This window comes from Atractosteus spatula, chromosome 6 (genome assembly GCF_055471065.1).
Source record: "Atractosteus spatula isolate fAtrSpa1 chromosome 6, fAtrSpa1.hap1, whole genome shotgun sequence".
In the NCBI taxonomy this organism is placed as follows: Eukaryota; Metazoa; Chordata; class Actinopteri; order Semionotiformes; family Lepisosteidae; genus Atractosteus; species Atractosteus spatula.
This window is the reverse complement of record NC_142711.1, coordinates 34,005,986-34,026,349: the sequence shown is the minus strand read 5'-3', so window position 1 is coordinate 34,026,349 and position 20,364 is coordinate 34,005,986. Positions and strand designations below refer to the sequence as shown.

Below are 20,364 nucleotides of genomic sequence, written 5' to 3'. Positions count from 1 at the left end.
CTAATTATTTTTGTTCTCTTGTGTGTAATACCTTATGTGCAAAACCAGGCTGCAGTGTTATGAGAGCCAAGGGCCCCTCAAGGCTCCAAAGCAGATGAGCTCCAAATGACTGGATCAGCAGGAAGGAGGAAGAGGCTCGAATCACTGATAAATCCCCTGTCACTGCAGGCAGGGTCTCCCGCTGGCCATTCACCATCACCTCACCTGGAGACACATGGAAACAGTGTTGGCACACTGGCATTCCACAGTACAAACAGCTAATTACAAACCCTGCTAGTTGCTTATGGTATATATCTAAGTATTAATTTACACCTCCTAACAGGGAATGTCCTCTGTAAAATAAAGGTACTTCTATGCAGAGAATTTCCTGGGTATGAATATTAATTAATTATTCATCCAATCACAACAGCCTTGCTCACTTTGACTCCATGTGCTGAAAAAAGCAGAATGAGAAGTCATAGGACAGTTCTGTCACCTGTAGCACTGTAATTGGAACAGCTCATTAATATGCTTACACACAGTCTATTACATCCTGAAATGTATGATCTTGCCCTCTGAAAATATGAGGTTGTATTCTGGCATCTTCTGAGTAGAGTAGTACAGTAGAGAAGTTTATTGCCATATGTACACCTACTGTACATTTGGAATTCTTAATTGCGCTAATCTCTCGGGACATACACAGTACAACAGACAACACCACACAATGTAAACGACAGGAACAATAAATATGTTGTGGAAAAATAAATAGTAGTAGTAGTGAGACCAAAAAACAACAACATGGTAAACCATGCAAAAAGTGCTTAGTGCAGATGTATTTAGGCACTGCAGTTAGCTGTTGAGGATACGTACTGCAGTGGGATAGAAACTGTTCTTGAGTCTAGTGCAGTACCACTTGCCAGAGGATAGGGGGGAGAACAGTTTGTGGCCGGGCTGGTTGGGATCCTGAATGATGGATTGGGTTTTATTGCGGATGGTGTGGATCTCACTGAATGATGGTAAATCACATCCTATAATCCTCTGTGCCGTTGCCACAAACCTTTGTCGTGCATCTCTGTCATGCATGGTAGTACTGCTGTACCACACAGTGATGCCACTAGTGAGGATACTTTCTATGGTGGTGGGGTAAAAGTTCAGGAGGGACTGCTTCCCCATACCATATTTCTTTAAGCACAGCAGTAAGCAAACAAGCGCTGTTGTCTCTTTTTCAGACTGGCTACAGTGTTGTGAGACCAAGTCGGTGGAGATCAGCAAGCCGAGGAACCTGAAGCAGCTGACAGTTTCCACTGCTATCCCAACAATGCTGACTGGGGCGTGCCTCCCTCTGTACTGTATCTCCTGAGTTCCACAATGAGTTATTTTGTCTTGTTGACATTCAAGGCCAGATTGTTGTCAAGGTACCATCTTGTATGATGCTCCAGCTCACCCCTGTATGCAGACTTATTGCTGTTGTTGATCAGCCCAATAATAATGGTGTCATGGTGTCAAACTTAATTATGTGGTTGCTGCTGTGAGTGGCTATACAGTCATACTGTAGGTGAACAAGAAGTATAGCCTAGGAATGAGACAGCAGCCTTGTGGTACTTATACGGTAAGTATGTTTAGGATCACTGTAGAGGAGATATTGTTACCAATTTTCACCAACTGAGATGTGCCTGTCAGGAAATACAGTATCCATTTGCAGATAGAGTTTCAATAAGCCCAATTCCTGTATCAGTACCTGTATCAGTGATTGTGTTTGAATAAACAGTTTGGCGAGAACAATATTCTCCTGAACATTTGTTAGTGAATTCGGTAGCGTAAATCTCTTGAGAACATATTTTGGAAGGACTGAAGAAATCCTTCACAGGTAGCATTCAACAAATAACATCACTACCTTTCTATAAATCATTTTGGTATTCAAATTCAAAGGGGAAATGTAAGAAAAAGTTCTGAAATTCAAGTTATGTTACCAAAATAAACTATAACCTTTATTTTTAGGCTACAGTATGTTTTTTCTTGTCACAATATGTTGTTTAATCGAAATGATCAATGTATTTGTTTACAGCACATGTTGATGTCATCATGAACCTTCTGCCAGTAAATCTTTGGTGTAGCTTGAACACATTTGTTTTTCAAAGTGCACACACTCACTTCTTTCTTCAGCCTATAACAAAACTTTCAATGCTCTGTTAAGGAAAGCATTTACCAGAATTTCACAAGAATGAATCAGGCACTCAAGTTTGAACACAAGAGATCAAGCAAAATTTTCCATTAGGGCCTGGCATATTGTGACAAAGACAGATTTAATTTAATGACAGATGTGCAGATTTTCAGAAAGCTTTTGATTTATAAAGTTTATGATAAAAGATTCATTTTTAGATTGGAGGTGGAAGGCTTTCAAAATAATGAATAATTTGGATTAAGAACTAGTTAATAGATAGAAAACAAATGGTACTAATGAGGGCTGACTGCTCAACATAGGCAGTTGAAATTAATTGAATAAAGTACCACAGGGACCTGTATTAAGATCTCATCTAAGTTTACAGTAGTTTACGAAGTCAAAATGTTGTGTCTCCTTTCTTTTCAGCATGGAATTAAACTTTACCTTTTCCTTTAGGTTTACAGTATATCACTGTTTTAGATTCTGAGATAGATATAATGCTTTGCAAATATGTTAAGAAAACGATAAAGTCTGTTTAACACATTCTCAAACAAAACTTAAGTAAGATAATGTAAAAGAAAAACATTAGGCCAATATTAAGACAAGACAGCAGAGCATGTGGGATACATGGAAACAAGAAAAAGGAACAAAGAGGTTTTATGGGGACAGTGAGAGAGTGAGATATGGAGAAGGAGAGTGGGGTGGACGCCAGCGATCAGTGTACCTGTATCAGTGATTGTGACAGTGGTCCTGTGAGCACTGACAGTAATCTCCTTCAGACACATCTGGGCTCCTCCCCTTGCACACTCCCCGGTCTCCATTGTTACCACCAGCTTGCTGTCAACAAAGTCCTGCATGGATACACATGTCAGTTGACAATCGGTCTATCCATATTAAAGTGACTGACAGATTAATGGGCACTGGTTAACAGGGGAAATATCTGTTTTAATCCTAAAATCCTAAATTAAAAATTGTACAGTATTTACTATATTTACTGTACTAACTGGTGTTTTTTGTCTTGGTAACACGGACTGTATGTCCTGCTTGGTTGCAGGCAGCATGCAATAGTCAGAACATTTGTAGACAGGTGCCACCCTGTTCTGTTCTTTAGCAAGCAATTTCCTGTCTCCCAGGCAAAATCATTGCCAAATCATTCTTTGGATGCCACCTTGGATAAAACATTCACTCAAAGTAAAATGAGCAATGAAAGAGCAATGTTCTCATCTTTAGTTAACTGGGCATTTTGAAACCTAAAGAGACCACACAAACTAAAAAGTCAATATAATTTCGATATCAGCTAAAGGCTAACGTATCACATTTTTATTGTGTAAATATTTGTGTACATGCAAAATATATATGCCACAAATATTTGGAGATTGCATTTTAAGTCATTTAGAAAAAATGGCATGTACAGTATATTGTGATAAACTCTCTCTCCAATTTCATGTCATAAACTCACTGGACATTGCCATATTTGTAGAAACAGTCCTGCTTTTACTATACATTCTGTTGAATGGCACTGATCATGCCTTATGGAACCTGGGTGTAGCCCTTTCTGTATGCACAATCTTCTCCTTAATGTGCCTCAGAGTTCCACTGTGAATATTGAAACATTGGTGCTGTTTGATGAAAGTGTGGTTTAATTTTTCTAGTGTGGACAGTGTGGTAGACCCTGTGGTGTGCTAAAACACAGAAGGGGAGAGGCTACCTGACATTTGTAGTTGCAAAAACATTCTGTTATTTAGTCACTTAAAATATTGTAATTAACCACATCCAATAATCTAATAAATAACCACCATGTGTCTCTATTTATAAATAATGGAGGTATTTGATGGCCTCTAGTGGCATTTTGGCTGCTAAAACCATCTCTTTCAAGACTGCAACAACATAACCGAGGTTCAGCAGGTTCAGTGTATGACATGCACATTATTGTAGCCAACACAAAAAATCAGTACAGCAGATTCCCAGATTGGAATTTAAAGAAATAATGTTGCACTCTCTAACCCTAAAAAGATTAATAAACTAACTAAACTAACTAAAACTTTTATTCACATTTCTACACTTCTGAAACTGACATAGGGTTGGTCAAAAACTAAATTCTAAATCCACTAAATAAACTGAGCTGTAAGATAATTTTATAAAAAGTTTTAGACAGTTGAAAGATTTATTTAGAAACATATCTAGTCTCCTGTTTTAAATATCTTTTCCCCCAGAATTCTTCCTAGTAGTGTGGGAACAGGTCACCCCTTTAATACTAAAACAAAAGATTGATTGTGAGCTCTCTCTTTCCAGAGATCAATAATCAATTTAAATTACAGCTCTTCTTAAGAAAAGGTGAAGATCCATTAGGATGATCTATATACTGACATCTTTATTAACCTCAGGCATAAAACTATTTGCAAAGACATGGCTGCAGAAATACAGGTTTCACATAAAACATTATGATGAAAAACGTCTTCTTGAATTGTTTCTGATTTCTTACATATTCTGAATTTAGCCTATTACCAGGTAGCTTCTATTACAGAGTTGTTTATTTGCAGATAAGGCATTTACTATCCTGGAATGCAAATATGGACTGCTCTCAAATGCTTTGGTTTTGACCATTCCTCCATCCTTGATCCTTAAAGATGATCCTTATCTTATACAGCAGCTCTACTGCTTGTGTTCAGACTGCTCAGCGATATTCCACTGCAGAGGGCAGAGACACTTAACTGGACTACAAACTATCGCCATTTCACATACAGGGGGTTCACATGTTAAATTTCTAATAATACTTGTTGATGTCCTCCCATTTCTTTCTGATATTTCTATTTCCATTCACCATGTCTTAATTTTATTTTGTAACTTCAATACATTCTCTTGAGTGCTTAAAACCAAACTCATATGTCTTTGAATCCCGTCACTATGTCAAGTTTGCTTTGACCCCATATTTCTATGAAGTCTCAGGGCTTTTCTGAGTATTGAGGTCTCGCTTCTTATCAGATTCATTAAGGGTATAGATGTGGAGTTAGATGCTGTATTAATCATCAGACATTACAAACCCCACATCGATAACACATCACAATTTCTTTCCAGTTCACTCTCACTGTGTATTAGCAGAGATGAAGTGAGAATTTCCCATACTGTATGGCTCTGAGTATGAGTTTGTCTTTCCCTGTATTGATAGAATCATTTGTGGCTCCATTGCAAATATTTTCCCTTGTTTTCTGAAAGTAACTGAAAATTTAAGTAAAAGTATTGTTTCGTTTAAGTACATTGGGAGAACAAAACAGGCTTTAAGACAGCAAAAGTCTTTGAAAGATACTCTGTGTCTCTCACCTCCACCAGGGTGTATGCGCAGCCTCCTTGCAAGGTGTATCTCTTGCCATCGAAGGTGGTGATATGCAGCTCTCCCAGCAGAGTGCACTGGGCTGGACATCGCTCTCCTGAGCACTGCCACTGACCTGCTCGGCACACACTGGCACACACAGACACAGGCAGGTGAGAGACTGAGTGACACAGCACACACTCTTGACAACGACAGTGATAGACTGCACATGGGAGTGATAGACTGAAAGGCAATCTCTAAAGGCACAGAGGAGAATTCACTGAAGAGGGAAAAAAATCTAAAAACAAAAGACATAGAGAGAGAGATTGTCACCATGTGTTACATCTCTGCCGGATGGTGTCTCCAGGTTGGTATTTGTGGCGGCGGTGGTAGCAGGGACACTCCTCCTTCCTTACACAGCTGCCTTGTTCGAGGAACAGCCCGGGGGGGCACTCACACCCCCCAACACATTCATCTCGGCACTGCCCCGCCTCAGGAGGGTGCTGAGATGTGCAACTGGGGGGGCAGGAGGACACACAGTCTGAGTAAACCTGGCCCCGGGAACACACACGCTCTGTGTGAGAGAGAGAGTTGGATAGGAGAGGGGGTTAATAAAACACACTGCTGTATACAGTACGTCAGCAGGATAAAGGAAACTGAATATATTAACAAGACCTCAAATCTTCATTTGGAAAGTAATCATGTTTTCGGCATTTAGGTTAGGAAATCAGCTGCAGAAATAGCATTATTGGAAATATACCCCCTTTAGGTCGCATGTACAGTACCAATGAAGTGTTATGAGGGCAATGTTGCTGGAAATGGAGTGATTCAAGAGACAGTTGGTGGGAAACTAGGTTTAGTTAATGCATTAAAACTCAAAAAGTCAAACATATTTCCTGAAATTATTGTGTGGCTTTATATACAGTAAATATATAAAACTTTGTTCCAAAAAGCAAAGAAGAAGAAGTATCTTTGCTGTTTGAGAGTGTGTTGGCTCTACAGGCTAAGACAGTTACAGTAATCTGTTCCTTGGCTCTAAATAACGATATATTTTCTTCAAATGTGGCAACTATCACTTGGAATCTGCCTTAGTTTACCAAGGAGTTTTTCTCCGGTTTACCGATTACTCATGAACCTACAAACATACCCTTACATACACAACTCCTTTCTGAAGTTCCCACATTCCCTTTATTTCAATTGTACCATTAGCCAGGTATTGAAAAATAGGAGCACTATATAAAAGAAACAAAGAAAGTCTTGGAAATGCTTAGTTGGTAGCCTCTAATGGAGGCTCCATTCTCACAGCAGTACCATACACTGGTTCCCTAATACAACCTATCTCACAGCTACATTCATACCAAGGTGTACTGGGGATGAGTTCTATCAACAACTGGTTGTAAACTCTGTTAGTCTAATTTGTGTTTTTTGTCTATCTTTGCTACTGTAAAATATACAGGACGATATTTGAGATGTGTAAACATTTTATTTTTCTTGTTTTAAAACTGACATTTTTGTTCAAAGCAATATTTGAATGCAAATGTTCAGAATCACTATTGCCCATTAAAGCACAAAAGAGTTAGAAGACATACCACACAGTTCTGCACTCCGCCAGGTGATGAGAACATGCTGCTGGGCACATTCACGTGCATAGCTTGCCAGGGTATCACATGTGACTCGTGCCCACTCGTGTTGGCCCTGGCTACAATACAGGTAGAGACAGGTGTCTACATAGGCAGCAGGGTCCACCTGGCAGGATCAGACAGAGAGAAAACAGTGGCAGAGGAGGTGAATCACTGAACAGAGGGGTAGGGGGGGTGGTCAGAAGGGCCCTGTCCATATAGAGATAGAGGTGCCAGAGGAGGAAATACAATATTGAGACAGTTGTCAGTATAGAGGCACAGATGCCAGAGGAGGAAATATAATTTAGAGACAATAGTATAGAGAACAGGGGTACCAGAGGAGGAAATAGAGTATGGAGATACACTTCAGTATAGAGACATAGGTAACAGAGCAGGAAATACAGTATAGAGACAGGTATCAGGGTAGAGACAGAGGTGCCTGATGAGATACAACAGTGTAATCTGGTGTCTTTGTAAAAATAGAAAAGCTATAAGACATGTGTTAGTGTAGAGACAGGCCTCGAAGTACTAATGTCAGTATAGAGACTGGTGTCAGTGTAGAAACAGGTGTCATTATAGAGACATAGGTCCCAGACAAGGAGTGTCATTATAGATATACTGTTGGCATACTGTAGGTGTGGCATTATTAGTGGGACAGAATGGTATTGGTACTATATATTCTCACCCTGTTGTGACACTGACTGAAGGGATGCTCCAGCAGCCTGTGGCACAAAGACTCTGCCTCTCGCCGTAGTTCTGTGTCCCCAGTGACATCACAGCTGTGTCCAAGCTCTGCTGCATCACTGCAGCCCTGGGGCAGTGAGAAAGAAACATAGAAAATGTAATGAAGCAAGAACTGCATGAATGGGGATTTTTGCCTATTTATTGAAAACTCTTACAATCCTGAAAGTTTTAGGTCTCCAAGACCACAGTTAGAAAACACAACTAATCCTGACCCAACAAATTCTACATTGGACATGGCATTGATACTGCTGGACCTGGGACATACTGTATCAGAGGAACAGCTTATGATTTAGACATACATCCAATAGAAAAGTGATATTAACCATAATAGATTGTGGTGGATTCATAGCCTTCTGTACTTAGAAAAAGAAAACAAATTGTTTAAAATGCAGGAAAAAAGAGGGATATTAAGATCATTTGTAGCCAGTCTGTAACCTGCCAAATGAGCCCTTGTTGGTGAAAACAGGAACCAAAGGCACCAAAGAGATATCTCTACTACTGTACAATTGGCACCAGATTGTGTTGCTAGGAAGATCATAACTAGACAGGTTAGACCCTCTTTAACTCTCCCATAGTGCCAAACCTGACACAGGCCATGCTGTGACTTTACCTCAGTCTGCAGGTCTGGGACACGCCAGGAGTTTCCAAAACTGGCAGCAAACTGAGACACACTCCCTCCAACAGTTGTGAAGTCATCTGCGGGTACAGTATATGAAGGATTAAACCAAGACATACAGACAGGATGCATGCATATTCTCACACTTATACTGACACACTCACTTCCGTGTATCTGAAGACTCCATTAGATAATATAGAAATGAAATAATACAGTGTGAGGAAAAGAAAAGTATACTGAAAAAGAGCAGATTTCCTAAACCCAGAGGCCTTACTAAACACACATTAAAAGCAATCTACCCATCCTACGCTATTCCCAAACACAAGTAACCAAAACCAAGAAGTAGAGAGACTGAGAGAAAAAGGAAGAGGAGGAGAGCCCACACCATCAGGGTTGTTGTTGTACACTCCACACAGCCCCCTGGTGGAGGAGCGGTGCTCTGCTGTGACGGTAAGGTAGACAGTGCTGTCTCCATCCCACTTCACCCGCACGCCCAGACCACTTTCCACAAAGACAAAGTCGCCCAGCCATCGCACACTGACCCCTGCACAATGAGAGAGAGAGTGAGACCTTCAGCAGGTGAAAACACTATCATACTCTACACTAGAGCCCCATCTAGAGTCCATCTGTCTGTCTATTGGGTCTCAACATACATTATATGATACCGATGCTCACATATCTGTTTGTTCCCCTAATCCCTTCATAGTTTTATGTAGTTTTATTAGTATGCAGATGTACAGTATATATGAAGAGGTATACTGGCACATCAATGCAGAAGTAAGGAGCAATAAGCATTAAGAGCTAGACTGATCCCTTTCACTAGTAATGTGAATCATGTTTGCTCTATATTAGAATGTTACTGTAAAATGTGCATGTGCAAAATATGGGATATGGAAAATAAACAGGTTAATAAAATTAGTTACAATTGAGCAATCACTCATAATTAATATAATGAGTGCTGAAACAGGGGAAGAACAATGTTCAGCATGCATTATATTAATTATTGGTGCACCTGTCTTGTTCAAGATCCTATTCCAAATGAAGCTGAGAATTCCAGACTGAGAAGGAGACCTCACAGTGAAACCATCTCTAGGCCACAATGTGAGCAGTTAATTCCTCACTCACAGAAATTCAAGGCTGTTTAATGCCAGGTAGTCACAGATACTTCACCATTCTGGAAGAGAGGTTGGCCCTGGGGAAGGGGCATCCCATTGAGTGACAGGTTTTTCTCCTGGGCAGTGAGCAGCTCCAGACCAAACATCATCCGCAAAGCCTGTGAGATACAGGGAAGACTGTTCATATTAACTCGTCGGCACGAGATGCTCAAAGTCAACTAGATTGTGAGCTGTACTGTGCACTAGGAACAGATAAAGGTTTATTTCATGCTGAAAAGTCTTCCATGTGGAGACCACACCTATAGAAGACTGCAAAGCTGAAACATTGTGTCTCTTTCTTTTCAGCTTGGAATAAACCTTTACTTGTTCCTTTGCGGCTCCCTATTTATACTGTCCACTACACAGTTTAACTAAGGATGGCAGTAACATCAGTTTACTTTTTCTATATCCCTGAGGTTTCTACTCTAGTTGTCCAGGTGTCAGTACCTTGCTACAGTGGCCCTGGGTCTCACACACAGTGGAGATGTACACAGCCCATGTGCCATCAACTGATGAGGACAGAATATAGGTGCAGCTGCCCTGGAAGTGATAGTGCCGGCGGTCGAAGGTACGGTAATGCGCCCCACCCCAGGTCAGGCAGGTTGAGGAGCCCTGGGGGTCCCGCACACTCCCAAGCACTGCCCTAGGGAGCAGCAAGGGTGACACAGAGTCTGCAACAACACAGACAGAAATGGAGGTTTTATTAAGAACTTGTTGATGCAGCGCAAGATTTCAGCACTGCAACATCCACAGACACAGCACTGATTCCTACAATATACAGCATTTACATCATCAAACAGATAGGCAGTGAACAGGACCAGGAGTGGTCTGCAGTGGACTGCAAGAAAGTATAACAGAGTATGAAAAGAGTTTTGTTGTCTTAATGGAGGAGTCATAGTCTGAAAAGGGGAGTGTAATAAAATGACTGTATTAAATGACTGTAATAAAGAGGAAGAGAATGAAATAAACTGAGTGTGATGGATTGTGTGCAATAAACTGAGACTAAAATATAATGGAAGAGTGTGTAACAGAGTAAGAGAGACAAACATAGCATAGATGGTTACAGACCAAGAAGAAGTGTAATAGACTTAGAGAATATATAATAGATAAAGAGGGAGCACAGGAGACTGGAACAGAGCACATAATACAAGAAAAACAGATTTTTTTTTTCTCTCATTCAGTCTCTAGATGCATATGTTTCTGAAAACTATAAAAATGTGAAAAAAAACTATACTAAAAAATACCGGTCATATATAAATTGATAAATTAAAACAAAGTTTTTTGAAACACCCTTCAAAAAGTCAACAGAACATTTGCCTAGGAAAAGAAATCTTTAAAACCCCTCTGGGGAGTGTAATACAATTGTAGAAGAGGGCTTCTCTTGACTGACCAGACAGGAGGTTGTAGGAGCAGGACAGGCAGCTGAGGTCTGAATTGTTTCTCCAGCTGTGGCCCCACAGGCTGGTACAACACTGCTCAAACGGCATCAGGGAAGAATTGTGGACACCTGGAAACTCCTGGCAGCTCCAGGTGGAATAGCACTGGCCCCTCACACCTATGCCTGCAGAAATGCACCCACAGATTCACAGGCACACAGACAGGGAGAGAGACACACATGAAGTAATACACATACACACACTCATAGATATACAGTACACAGATCTGCAGGTTATAAACCAAATGTCTTGGCTTAAGTCTTTTTGAAATGTTGCTCATTTTCAATTTCAAACTGTGGAGAGGAAAGAAATAAACAATAGTTGCATAAGCCACAATATGTAACACAATACAGAGCCAGCAATGTTTTCTTCCAGTATATTGAGAGACAAAAGTACTTGCCCTCCTGTAGGAAAATAATATATACACTATACAATGTAAAGCTAAACCATGCTTCTGTTTTTATTTAAATTTATTGGGAAATGTTTTTAAAACTGCATTTGACTCTTTATTCCTTTTTGTCTCATAGTGTTGTAGGACTGCAGAAATGGTCATGTTTGACCCTAAAACTATTCTAAGGTGTACTAGCTCAGGTATACTTTTATGTAGAATACAGATGAGATGTACAGCCTTCTCCCCAAATAACACGTGCTAAGAAAGAGAGAGGCAATAGTGATGAGAATACAGAGGATAAACAGTAAAGGCATCAGCCCAGCTGCGCTGTGTTGAGGAGGGAAATCTCAGGTCATACCCTGTGTGCACTGTGGTCCCCCCCAGCCCTCACAGCATTCCCACACTGTCCGGTTCACGAGTCGAGTCTCAATCTGAGCTGGCCTGGGGCACAATATGGCACAAAACACAACATGTAAAATGTTACCTACTGTAGCTTAGCATCTGATATTGTTATAGTCTGAAAAGAGTAAACAAGGTTAAGTATGCTCTTATTACAAGTGTTATTGCAATTTTGTCTGCTGCAATAATGTGAAATTTATATACGGTATAATTATTATGTATGAATCTAATAGCACATTCATGCTTCTAACTTGTTATAATTTCGTCTGATTAATTTATGTGTGACGTTTGCATACTGTACAGTATATATACTGTAGGTAGATAAATCTGTAATAAAATTGGTGCCTACCTTGTATGGTAAATGCTGTATATGATAAGTGGGTGGGCTTTATTACAGTTAGAGCTCTTAGTTTTGCTGCAGCCTACTGTACACACCTCATAATACTGATGTACTACCTCACCATTATTGCAGCACAGGTAAATGCTTTCTTGGTCCATAGCTGTCTGAAACTACATCTATCATTGTCACTTTCATTCTGTCTGTTGTTCATTTTGCTTACAGCAAGCTGCCAAGCCATGTAAAAAATATTAATGAGATCCGTGGGTCAAAGTGCTAAAAACCAAGAGAGGATCAGGTGAGCTCTTCTCTTTTGTAACCTTCTAACATTAATGAAGTAAAAATGAAATTGACTAAAACATTCGCTTCTTGTCTATGTTTTCCCAGACACTATAAAGCTTTTTTTAGCAGGCATAATCACAAAATACTATATTTTAGCCAAGATTCTCTCGTGGTAAGAGGAGAACTTCTGGTCCATGGTTCTCCCTGCTGTATATACTTCCCCTGACACACTTCATCTACTGTACATGCTGTGCAGCTGGGAGTCTTACTTGTACAGGTAGCATGAAGCATTAGGGCCATTCTGTTGGTAATACTGTGCAATGCCTTCATCTCCCCCATGATCTTTTCGCATTCGGTCGATATCCAGCCTCCATCCCTGCAAGTTGTATTGGTACACTCTGGAACAGTCCACCTCCTTTTGGAGACGGGGTGACACAATCTTCTCCTCCCGCTCCTGTATTTTGCTCTCACACCAGTGCCTGAGAGAGGCGAAAGAGACAGAACGAAAGGCAGAGGCAAAGTAAGCAAAAATGGAATGAGAAACAGAGAGAGGAGAGAGTGGAAAGAGGGATGAGGCAGAAAAAGGAGAACAGAAGCAATCAACAAGAGGACAAGAGCAAAATAAAGGATGAAGGGAAGATGGAAGAGAGAGGTTAAAATATAAACAAAAGGTAAGAGGCAAGGATTCAGAGAACCGGGGGAAGCACCTGTATGAGACAATATGTGGAGTCAGATTCTGCTTGAAAAATTAATGCACTGAAAAAGGAACTAAAAAACTCCAAGAGACTGAAGAACTGACAAAACCAGCTTTCAGGGAAGGATGTAGACCCACCTAATTGAAAAACTGACTGAGAGAATATCTAACCCTATATCTCAAACACTGGCCTTAACTACAATTTTTGCCAGTACCTAGAAGATTGCAAACAGAGACATTGTGGTTGTTGAAGTCTCCATTCTCCAGGAAATAGCAATGGAAATTTGCACCAGGGACCATTAGAAAATTACATGACAGTTTGCTGTCTCCCTGAAGCTAAGGTGATTGATACTGCCCATAGAGCCAAAGGGCAACAACCCAGTAACGCAGTTGTTGTTAATCATGTGTACACAAAACAACATTGGCCTAAACAGAACAATTTACATCTGTAAAAACTCAAGACAACTTGGCAATGAACTGAAGAACAGGACCTCAGAGGTTTTAATTAGGAATCTCAGCATTGTGCAAACAAAGAACATGGAATAACTTCCAATATTTGTCTGCCAACACAACACATAGAGGAGCACATGGTGTACCGAAGAAGGCTTCTATATCGTTTGGTCATTGAAAACATTTTCTTGGCATAGGTCTGCTAACCAAATGTGTCAGACTAAATTAAATCCAGAAACATCTAAACTAGAATGGAAGGGGTAGAGTCCAATAGGAAATTGAAGTGGGGGCAAAGAAAGGAGAACCAAAAAGGAAGAACAAAACAAAGGACTGTAATGGCAAGTTACTGAGAAAAAGTGTTTTATCCTAAAAATGTTGTTTTCGGACAGAGCTGTGCTGCAGAAGCAGCTGGATACTTAGAGCAAAGTGTAATAGCACCCAACTGAATAACTGCTCTTCTTTGCTTAAAGCAAAAACCTATAAGGAATGGAAAATTATTGCTTTGCCTTTCCTTGAAATGTTGCATCAGCTTAAAAAAGATATAAAACAAGGGCTCTCCCTGCTTGCTTTTGAATCAGCTTTCACTTCTCTGCACAGACGGGTGATGGCTTTTTCCCATATTGCTGTCATGCCCTCTGCAGCCAGAAGGCGCTCCTACTCTGTCCTGTCCCTAGTTTCCTGCCTGGCTGGCCTTCCGGTCCCTCTCTTTCCCTTGGGCTATATATTTCCGGGTCTTGCACTCTTCTCGCTCAGCATTGACGTTCGGCTGTCCTGAGACCCGCCTAGCACCAGGTCGCCCCACGTCCGCTACCTGAGGGCATAGGTTTCTATACGGCACTCCTGAACTCTTTGCACTAACGAGCCCGGGCCTTTTTCCCGTTCTGCCGCTACGCATATGGGTCTTTATCTGCTCTCCTGCTCTCCACGGTTAGTCCCTTTGGACGTCCATGACAATTGCAATATGAATAAAGACCTTACTAAGTAATCAAGAATACTTTCTGTGGCTCCTTTATTCTAACCTTAAAAGTTTCCAGGACAGGACCAAGCAATTAAATCAATATATCTAAAAATGAGCATTATTACAACAAATTAAATAGAAGCTACCATGCTAGCAGGGACCTGCGATTTTGTTGGATGGACAAAAAATGGATCACCGAAAATTAAGGAAATAAATGTGACATTAGTTGATACACGCTGTTCTGGAGAGACAGGAAAACAGGTGAGGTGAAGGTATAGCACTATATATGAAAAAAATATTCATACTCAGGAACTAAAACCATAATGTTGGGAATATACTGTATATCATTAAAAGCACATGTTGGTTTAAATCCAACACTACACAATGAAATACCAAGCATTTATGTGGCATGGAAAAAGTAGAAGCATGGGAGACTTCAACATCCCCATATAGACTGGGAATGCAAGCAGCAGAAACTGAAATGGTAGACATAATTTGTGAGTGCTATCTTAAATGCAGTCAGAGCACCTAAATGCTTGTAATGTTCTTGTTTTTTCAAACAATCAAGACATAGTAATGCAAATAGATGTAAGAGAACCATTAGAGAACTGGGATGAGAATATGCTATAATTAATAATTATAAGTTTTCTTTGAAACTGTACCAATTTGGTCCAATTGAATACATTTACAATTTCAGGAAAGATGACTTTGAAGGAATGAGACAGAGTGTAAGAAAAATAGAATGAGTTAGCAAAGATATGGAATCAGAGAAAATAGCAACAGTTTTAACAGATTCAGCTTGAAGTACAGTACAGACCAAAAGTCAAGAGAGAGTTAATCACAAGCTAAAAACAGTATCTCAAATAAATCAACAAATCAATTACGGAAAATAAAAGGAAAAAGGAAGTGCTTTATAACAAGATTAAAAGAACAACACATTTAAAGACAAAAAGTACAGTTAATTGCAAGCACAGGTAAAAATGAATATTAGAATTTTAAGAGAGAAAGGAACGTTGTGTAATGGAAAGTTACTGAGAAAAAGTGTTTTATCCTAAAAATGTTGTTTACAGATAGAGCTATGCTGCAGAAGCAGCTGGATACTTAGAACAAAGTGTGAAAGCACCCAGCTCGTCAAGGGATGTTTTAATAATGTTTATCACTGCTGCTTGAAAAAGGGAGTATGAGAAACTATTTGAATAACTGTTCTTCTTTGCTTAAAGCAAAAACCTATAAGGAATGGAAAACTACTGCTTTGCCTGTCCTTGAAGTGTTGCATCAGCTTAAAAAAGATATAAAACAAGGGCTCTCCCTGCTTGCTTTTGAATCAGCCTTTACTTCTCTACACAGACCAGTGATGGCTTTTTCCCATATTGCAATATGAATAAAGACCTTACTGAGTGAATGAGAACACCTCTCCTGGCTCTTCTTTGATAAAATTCCACGACAGTTGGAAAAGAGTAAATAAAGTAAATAATAAAAAAGTTATTTCTGTCCTATGACAACTAAAAGAATCGTCAAGGCTGAAGTAAGATACAGTATGCAGTACAGAGGACGAAAATGGTAAACCTTTAGACAATGAAAAGGAAATGGCTGAAGAATGAAGTGAACATTTTAGTCAGTTGTTCACTAAAGAAGAACACAACCATACGCCTCAGGCAGCACAAAGATAAAGTTCTTCATTGACTAATGCAGTATTACAGGAGATAGATAAGTGTTTTGGGTACTAGAAGCACTCAAGATTAAGAAATCTCAGGAACCCTATTACAGTATATATACAGTATTACAGTATATACCAATCATACTCCAGGAAACAAGACATGTCATACTGTACATAAGCATTGATATAACACTTCCAGGAATCACATAAGACGTGGATAGTGGACTGGAGAATTGCTAATTACAGTACTGCCCACCCATAATAAGGGTGTCAAAACTGCACCAGGTAATTATAACTAATAAAACCTGACTTTATTAACTACTTTAACTATGTTAGAGAACCAACTACATTATATACATAAGATTTCAGAGCCTTGCATAATGTTCTCATTTTTTTACTTTAAACTTTGCAGTAATGGCACTGAGACAGCAATTAATAATATTATATACTATACACAATCTTATGCACACATTATAAGCAAAAACAGTAAGTAATTTGATCATTAATATGAAGGAAAAAATAGAAAATTAATGATAGTTCCAGGTTTCACAAGCTTTAATCAAGCAAACATAATTAATGCATAAAAATATAAATGTCCCATTAAAATAAGTTGTCAAAAAAGACATACACATGTAAGACAATGTACAATATAGGTTTACAGATTATTTTATCAGCAGTACATGTATTTTTCTTGCAGCTATTTTTCACTTATACTTTCTAAAATGATTTTTCTCTTATACTTTCTAAAATTATTTTTCTCTTTGAACTTTAAGCTAGCAGATGGTTCTACTGTACAAGCAGGGGTTCTGCGTACTTGCACACTACATGGGATGAAGGAAAGGGCCTGCTTTATTGGGGTTTTCACACTAAACCACTTAGGCCTCCAAAAACTACAGAGCACTCCATCTGAAGAGGTGCAATGAATATATTTGGGTTTCTGCATCATATCATCTACAATTGGCATCTGGAGCAAAATATTACATGTGAAAAAGTCACAAATCCTTCATGAGTATACTCTGACTAGCCTCTTCTGACTCATTTCTATGGAGTAAGATTCACAATTCACATACACCCCAACCTTTGCTGGGAGTTCATCCATCTGTTTTCTCAACCGTTTCATCTAGTACACTCTCACAGGGTAGTTGGGGCATAACCTGGAAAGCAACTGGGACTAGACTGGATACACCCTGGACAGGGTGCCAGTCCATCGCAGGCTACACACATTCACACCAGGGCCAGTTTTTCAAACACGGGGAGAACATACAGTACAAACTCCACACAGCAACACCCTGATGGACTGAACCGCATTTCATCAGCTTTCAATCAGGTTTTATCAGGTTTTAATATTCTGTCCAACGGATTCTCATGTTTACTCTTTTGTAGTAGAGTAAACTTGTATGGCTAGTATGGGTAAGGAGACAGACAAGAGAATATTCTTTCAGACAGACATAAAAACAGATTCCTCTATTTATATAATCAAATTTTATACAGGACCTCAGTCTGTCACGACCACCAGCCAGCGGAGATCAACTCACAAAAGAACTAATCTGTACCTGCAGCGGGTTAATAATAACAAGCGCTGCCGCACGTGTGAATCCATCAGCAAACGCTCTACAGTGCGGCAAGCAGCATTATTTAAACCATCCTAACCCGCTTCTCACTGATCGGTATTAAGTCGTTTTTTTTTTAGAGCTCTACCTCGCGTTTATGCTGAATCTCGCTTACTAGTTACTGAACTCCCTTTTGTCTCTCGACCTTGGACCTCGCCTTCTGTTTTGGACTGTTTGCTTCTCTCTGTACTTCCTGGATTTCGATCTACAGTACCTTTCGCCTCTCGACTACGATGTCGATTGAAGTTCCGGATTGTTCGCCTGTCGCAATATCTACTTGCTCCTGCGTCTGCACAGGATCTGTATACCTTTGCATTGAGGATTCCTGACTCATTTCAGTCTCGGTATGGTCCTGCAGTATATTTGGATTCAGAATTTTCAAAACTATGCTTATTAAAGAATGCTTTTTATTACTCTGCTTCATGCCAAAACTCAGAGTAAGGATAGTGACACAGGCTCTGCATGGAGCTGTTTCCTTTTGTTTAAGGAAGACAGGAGCTCACATAATAAAGTTTAAGACAAATATAACGTGAGGCAAAAGTGTAAATAAGATTGTTCACATGTTCCAGCAGTGAGTCTCATCTCAGCTGAGCCCTCCTCTCAAACTAAAGCAGCCCTCATTTTACAAGCCCAACCATAAATGAGTCAATACTGGCAATGGCTTTTTTGCGTTGGCACTAAATTATTGTGCTACAGTTGAAATTTCATCACGACTGCAGCATAGCAAGACAGTGAACATGATAAAACCTCCAAAGCAAACTTCTTGATTATTAGGTATGTGATGTCACAGTGACAGTAAAAAGATTCTTAGAAACCAAAACTGTAATAACTATACTGTACTGTAAAAAAGACACCGTCCTTTGAATGTGATATAAAACTGAGGTCCTGACTCTCCTATTCTAATCTTTCATTCCTCTGTTCTCTGCATCTCTCCAAGCCTGTCCTTCTCATCCAGCACTTACCCTGTCCCAGAGACAAGTCGGAGCCCCAGCAGAGTGAGAAACAATGTCCTCATGGTACTCCTGTAGGGCCAGACTGCTCTGGCGTCCTCCTAGACCTAAAAGTGAGTTGAAAACAGAGACAAATAATCTTGTGAGAGACAGCAGTCAATGAAACTATATACTGTACAGCACCACTTGTAATAGCCTGCAGAAAAGTACTTCGCATGGACATATCGGTAAGCAAGTACAGAGTATGTACCAGTAAACAATAACATCAGACAGCTGGGATTCTCAGAGCCATGGTAACAAATGTTGACGGAGCGAATAGAGAACTCTTTTTGGAACCTTTCACACAGAAAATGCTTGATGGTGTTTTTTGTGCTAGAGACAACAAACTCAACAACAGTTAAGCTGGATTTCAGTGGAAAGAAACATCATCTTGTCTACAATGAGAGGACATAGTGTACACATACTGTACATAAAAATGCATCTGTCACAACTATTTTAAAGAAAAAGCAGCACAATGGCTGCTAGTGCTGCTGTCTCAAACAGGCAGACATCCTCCTTATCATTCTGTGAGCATTGAGTTTTCAGATTTTTTACCATTTTCCAAAGACATGCTGAGTATGTTGTCTGGCTCTTCAAAATTGTCCCTTTCTCTGTCCTGTCCAGGTGGAGAGCAGTTGTATGGTTTCAGTCCCCAAGGGTTTCAGAGACACTATGTTACCTGTGCCCTATGATTCTGTCCCCCACTTCTTCTGATCTCATAACAAGACATTACAGTATAAGACTTTCTGATAATAGACGGATGGGTAGATTTTCACAAATCTGAAACCTGTTTAACTACTGTAGATATTTTTGTTGAAGCAACCCCTGGAACATGAAGTGTGCAATGTAAAATTCAAGCTAAAAATGACATTCAAATGTGATTCTTTTAGCTCAAATTGAGAAAAAATGGGGTGTTTGTAATCATTTTATGCTTAATCTGTTAATGTTCTTCCACTATTAAAAAATGAGACCATCACCAATACAAAAAATGTTTTATTGTTGAAAACAAAAGACAAACTTATTCCACATGATTGTTTTTGTTTAAATTCCCAATTCTCTCTCTGTGTCAAACAGAAATAGTGAGAAAACATTTGCTTTCCAGATGCATGAAAATAGAGAGAGGAATCTTTGGGTGAGATATATAAACTCACTTTATGACCATTGGAAGGATATTTTTCAGCTCAAATTCTCGATTTGTTAGAGGTGTTACTCATCATTACCATATTTGATATACTGTAAGAGTAACACATTTGCAGAGGTTGTGTGTGTCAGCCCTTGTAAGACCAGGTAAGTTTAAACTCTAAGTTTACTATATTGCATTTTACTTATTTTATTGGACTATGCTGATTTTTTTGTATTAAACATTTAATCATACTTGATCCTATCAGGACCATTTAAAAATGTACCGTATGTGATACAGATATATTGTAACAAAATTATCTTGTGTTTCTGCAGCATATTTAGGGGGCATTGATGGATTATTCAAAAATGTACAAAATATTCAGTAATAGAGAAAATAGTTAAATAAATACAGAGAAGCTTTAAATGTATGTTCAGCTTACTAAAACAGCACACAAAAAA

General features: G+C 39.4%; 1 protein-coding gene across 1 annotated transcript in view; it reads right to left on the bottom strand.

Annotated features, from left to right (window-relative positions):
- Window positions 1–19,077, bottom strand: part of sspo (SCO-spondin) — a 129,121-nt gene extending 110,044 nt beyond the window's left edge. Inside the window, exons 1-14 of the mRNA XM_088918147.1 lie at window positions 18,757–19,077; window positions 12,695–12,904; window positions 11,766–11,848; window positions 10,971–11,141; window positions 10,028–10,251; window positions 9,597–9,699; window positions 8,812–8,970; window positions 8,421–8,506; window positions 7,752–7,877; window positions 7,037–7,193; window positions 5,781–6,021; window positions 5,459–5,597; window positions 2,865–2,991; window positions 32–204 (exon numbers count right to left, since the gene is read on the bottom strand). Coding sequence (XP_088774273.1) covers window positions 32–204; window positions 2,865–2,991; window positions 5,459–5,597; window positions 5,781–6,021; window positions 7,037–7,193; window positions 7,752–7,877; window positions 8,421–8,506; window positions 8,812–8,970; window positions 9,597–9,699; window positions 10,028–10,251; window positions 10,971–11,141; window positions 11,766–11,848; window positions 12,695–12,904; window positions 18,757–18,809 — 2,052 coding nt within the window. The 5' untranslated portion in view covers window positions 18,810–19,077. The remainder of the gene's footprint in view (window positions 1–31; window positions 205–2,864; window positions 2,992–5,458; window positions 5,598–5,780; window positions 6,022–7,036; window positions 7,194–7,751; window positions 7,878–8,420; window positions 8,507–8,811; window positions 8,971–9,596; window positions 9,700–10,027; window positions 10,252–10,970; window positions 11,142–11,765; window positions 11,849–12,694; window positions 12,905–18,756) is intronic.
- Window positions 19,078–20,364: the final 1,287 nt, after the last annotated feature.